Genomic DNA, 4313 nt, shown 5'->3' with positions numbered 1-4313 from the left:
GAAAACAACGAGTACCAATGGTACACAATAACTGAGATATTAATTCCACTAAATTGTTATCTTGGCAACTTAGTGAATTTGATAAAAAAAAATGAGATAAAGGAAACAACGACAACTATTGAAGTTTTTTATCAAGTAGTCAAAGGAACACCACCAATGAAGGTTGAAACAGACAATTCAGTGTTGTTCTACATGGAAATAAAGAAAAAAGTTATTGCAAAAATAACAGACTTACTATTGTGTGTCACTATAGTTCAAGAATCATGCAATGAAAATAACCTTCTTCTATTAGCAAATCAGAAAGCTACAACAGAAGAAATGGAGGTGGGAACATTATTAATGCAAGCAAACCAAGATTCCATCAATGAACAAACATTATTTGAAGAATGAATGTCAAGCACAACAAATGAGGGCATCAATGTGTCATACATACCTCATCTTGCTGAAGAAGTAGCTGATTTCATAATTGAATACAATACAAAAAGAAAAAAGAAGTTGGAGGAAATCCAAATAGTAATATCTGATTACAGAGTCAACACAATAGAGCAAGGAAAAATTTACAAGGACAAGAACCCAATCAAATCAGCTCTTAGCTACTATGCCATGCTGCATAACTTCCAATTCAAAACAAAAAAATCAGAACCGAGAGAGTATCTGGTTACCTGCGTAGATGACACATGTAGCTGGTTTGTGAGAGCATCTAAGTACAAAGATCAAGATATATTCAAGGTACGAAAATGCATTCCAAATCACACTTTCTCTGTTAAAATTGTTATGGAGGACCATAGGCAAGCAAAAAGCATCGTAATTGGCGAATTAATAAAGAATAAGTACAAGTCAATCAAAAGAAATTACACTCCAAATGACATCATGAAAGACATGAATGATGACTATGGAGTAACCATGGGATACACAAAAGCATGGAGATCAAGAGAGAAAGCTTTGCGTCTAGTAAGAGGGAGCCTCGATGATTCATATCAAAAGTTGCAAATGTATCTTTACATGTTGAAGCAAGCAAATCCAGGAACAATAACACACCTACTCACAGACAAGGAAGATAGATTCAAATACCTATACATAGCTTTCTCTAACTCAATCAAGGGTTGGAGATACTTGAGGCCTGTAATTGTTGTTGATGGAACTTTCTTGAAAAATGCATATGGCGGTACCGTATTTTCAGCATCAACATTAGATTCAAACAATAACATTTTTGTCTTGACTTTTGGAATAGCAAACTCTGAAAATGATAACTCATGGCTTTGGTTCTTCTCCAAATTGAGAGACACCTATGGAGAACTCGAAGGTATAATAGCTTCAATTATATATTCTTGTTTACATAGAAAAAGGAACTAGTTACCCAAACCAAATACACACATTAGTATTTGATTAAAGTAGCTAGTTACCTTCACCAAAAAAAAAAAAAAAAAGAATAATACCTATTTTTTATTTTTTATTTTACAATATTTAAACTCCACAAGATTGGCTATTGTTTCCGATGGACACAAGAGCATAGACAATGCAGTACATATGGTGTACCAAAATGCTTTCCATGGAGCTTGTATGTTTCACTTGCTCAAGAATTTGAAAAGCAAGTATGGAAGCCATGGAAAAGAGCCATAAATGAATTTCATTATAGCAGCAAAAGCATACACAAAAACAAAATGTGAACACTACATGAAAGGCCTTGATAGACTTGACAGACGCATTAGACCCTATTTAGAGAAAGCCAAGTATGAAACTTAGGCAAGATCATACTCGCCAACAAAAAGATACACCATGATGATATCCAACATCGCAGAATCACTCAATGTTGCACTAAAAGCTGCAAGAAATCTCCCCATTGATATCTTGGTTGAATCCCTTAGAAGTTTGGTTCAAAAGTGGGTTTGGAACAACTCAAATAATGCAAACGGAACATTCACAAAAGTCTCTACAACAATAGAAAATGAGTTGAGACATGACATTGTTTAAAAAATGATGACCATTACTGAAATGCAAGTGTTCGGTCTGGTCATAATGGGTTTAAGTTCGGGGCTCGGGGTGAGTCTTGGGGTGATTTTAATGATTAGAGCATTACCGGGAATTAAAGGGTAATGGGATATAATTTATTGGTGTTTGAGAATATCGAGAATAGCGGGAATTGGAGGGTGTTAATTATGATTAACGAAATAGGTGCGAAAGGATGATTTTGCCCTTGGTGGCTATTAAGACTTTATTTTAGACTTGAGGGCATTTAGGTATTTTCACCCTTAGAGATTTATATCAGCCATTAAGGCTGTAAAAGCTTACCAAAACAGAGTCCCATTTCCCCTTCTCTCCCGATGGTTTTTCTCCTCCATTTCTCTTTGAATTTTCAAGCTATTTTTGAGGAAACAAGCCAAGGAACCAAGCTGGGATAAGCTAGGGTTATGCTCCACCATTGAAGAGGGTGTGTTGCTGAGATTGAGGTGAGTTTTTAGCCATTAGAACTTTTGGTTTTGCTCTATTTTCTTAGTTAAGTTTCAGTTGGTTTTTGAGTTGGAAAGTTGGGAATTGATTGGAGTTTTGGCTAGGGTTCTTGTGGTTGTGATGCTTGGGGGCATGTGAGGATGGATTTTGGGTTCATTTGGCATAAAAAAATGGGGTTTGGAAGCATTGGAATCGAGTTGGAATTAAAGGAGTCGAAGGAAAAGATTTTAGGGGAGCATCTGGCTGAGGGTAGCGCTATAGCGCCCATCAGAGGGCGCTATAGCACTACACAGGTTATGTTTGGGCGGTTTGGGGTTCTGAGTATAGCGCTGGGGTGCTATTGAGCAGCGCTGTAGCACTACTTTGGTTCTCCAGAATCTCATTTTGAGTGTTTTTAAGGGTTTTTGGCTCGGGGTTTCAATCCTTAAGGCCCGGGATCGAATCTACTCACCGTGTGGGCATGTTTCGAGGTCCTGAGAGTGGAGTTTAGATCAAGACCCTATCTTTGTTGAATTTCATTAATCAGAGATTTTATTTGGTCATGACTAGGTGACCGCTAAGGGATTAAAGGATCGATCATTCTCAAGGGTTGTTTTTGTTCTAATTCTCGCTCGAACCAGAGGTAAGAAAACTGCACCCTGTGTATATGTGACATGCATGGTTATTCTTGATGCATGTTAGATGTTTAAATGTAATGCACGAGAAACATGTGATTAGGACATGCTATGTATATCGAATATGATATTGTTCAGAGCTTGAGCCTCTGTGTTTATGCATGATCCTAATTGTGTTAGTAATTATTGAGTAAGCATGCTGAATGCCCTGTATTCGGATATTTGACAAGTGATATATGTTTGGTGTCATTGCTTACTTGTGTATGGTACCAACTGTTCAGGAACGACATTGGTCGCGTATTACTGACCTGAGAGTCAGAAACGACATAAGCGTCCTGAACGCAGGGCCGAATGAATATTAAATCTAATCGATATCAGCATTGAATGACTCATATGGAGTATTAATGCTGGACCGACCCGAAGGTCGATGAAAATTATAAGCGCTTGACTAGTCTAGGACTAGTTACTCAGAGCTAGGGCCAAAGGCCTAGGTGACGGTTTGTCACATGGCTAGGGAGCAATATCCCATGGTTACGACTCTTTGGTCATGAGGAAGATTATGTTGGTGACTAATCATCATGCACCTATCCTGTTTAAGCTAGTGAAAGGATCACTTATCTACTCGATAGGTTTATGCTGGTGACTATTTCACCAGATACCTATCTTGTTTAAGCTAGTGAAAGGATCACTTATTTATAAAGGGAACGGAACCCACCTTAGTGACTATTACAATTGTCACTCTTCTATTTAGGGCTATAAGCCTGGTATGGTTACCGGAACCACCAGTGTTAAATCACTTATCTGATTGAGATTGACTTGATAGTCATCCACTCAGGAGGGCAGGATTCCTTATCCTGGATACCCATCATTACATGAATTTTTTTGCCTGCTTGAATAGGGCTATATTTGCTAGGCGTGTGCCTTATGATTTGATGACATGTTATTACTGTTCATGAGCATATTAAGTTTTCTTGCTGGGCTTCGGCTCACGGGTGCTATGTGGTGCAGGTAAAGGCAAAAGAAAGCTGGACCATTCTTGAGCTGGAGAGCTTAGGTGACGATGTGTACATATGCGGCTGCTTGACCGCCACGACCGAGGGTTGAAAGAGGAACTAGGGTTAAACCCTGTTTTGCCGCTTAGATCGGCCTGTTGTAAATATTTTCCTGTAATAGACTCTTAAATTATATTTTTGGAATCCCAATGTATATAGTAAACGTTCTAATGAAACGTTATATCTTAACCAAAAATTT

The 4313-nt window shown here is 38.1% G+C and overlaps 1 protein-coding gene across 1 annotated transcript; it reads left to right on the top strand.

The window, feature by feature from the left end:
* The first annotated feature begins 390 nt into the window (after positions 1 to 390).
* Positions 391 to 1971, top strand: LOC133814932 (uncharacterized). The gene is made up of 3 exons (XM_062247835.1): positions 391 to 1102; positions 1232 to 1303; positions 1799 to 1971. Exons 1-3 carry the CDS (start codon positions 391 to 393, stop codon positions 1969 to 1971), a joined length of 957 nt encoding a protein of 318 aa, XP_062103819.1.
* Positions 1972 to 4313: the final 2342 nt, after the last annotated feature.

This window comes from Humulus lupulus, chromosome 2 (assembly GCF_963169125.1).
Source record: "Humulus lupulus chromosome 2, drHumLupu1.1, whole genome shotgun sequence".
Classification (NCBI taxonomy): domain Eukaryota; kingdom Viridiplantae; phylum Streptophyta; class Magnoliopsida; order Rosales; family Cannabaceae; genus Humulus; species Humulus lupulus.
This window is presented reverse-complemented; position numbering and strand designations above follow the sequence as displayed.

Bases quoted from the DNA above. Each gene is read 5' to 3' on its own strand.
- LOC133814932 (XM_062247835.1), top strand. From the start codon at position 391: ATGTCAAGCACAACAAATGAGGGCATCAATGTGTCATACATACCTCAT. The intron at 1,103-1,231 runs GTTGGAGATACT...CTTTTGGAATAG, and splicing joins TTTCTCTAACTCAATCAAGG to CAAACTCTGAAAATGATAAC. The intron at 1,304-1,798 runs GTATAATAGCTT...CCAACATCGCAG, and splicing joins CACCTATGGAGAACTCGAAG to AATCACTCAATGTTGCACTA.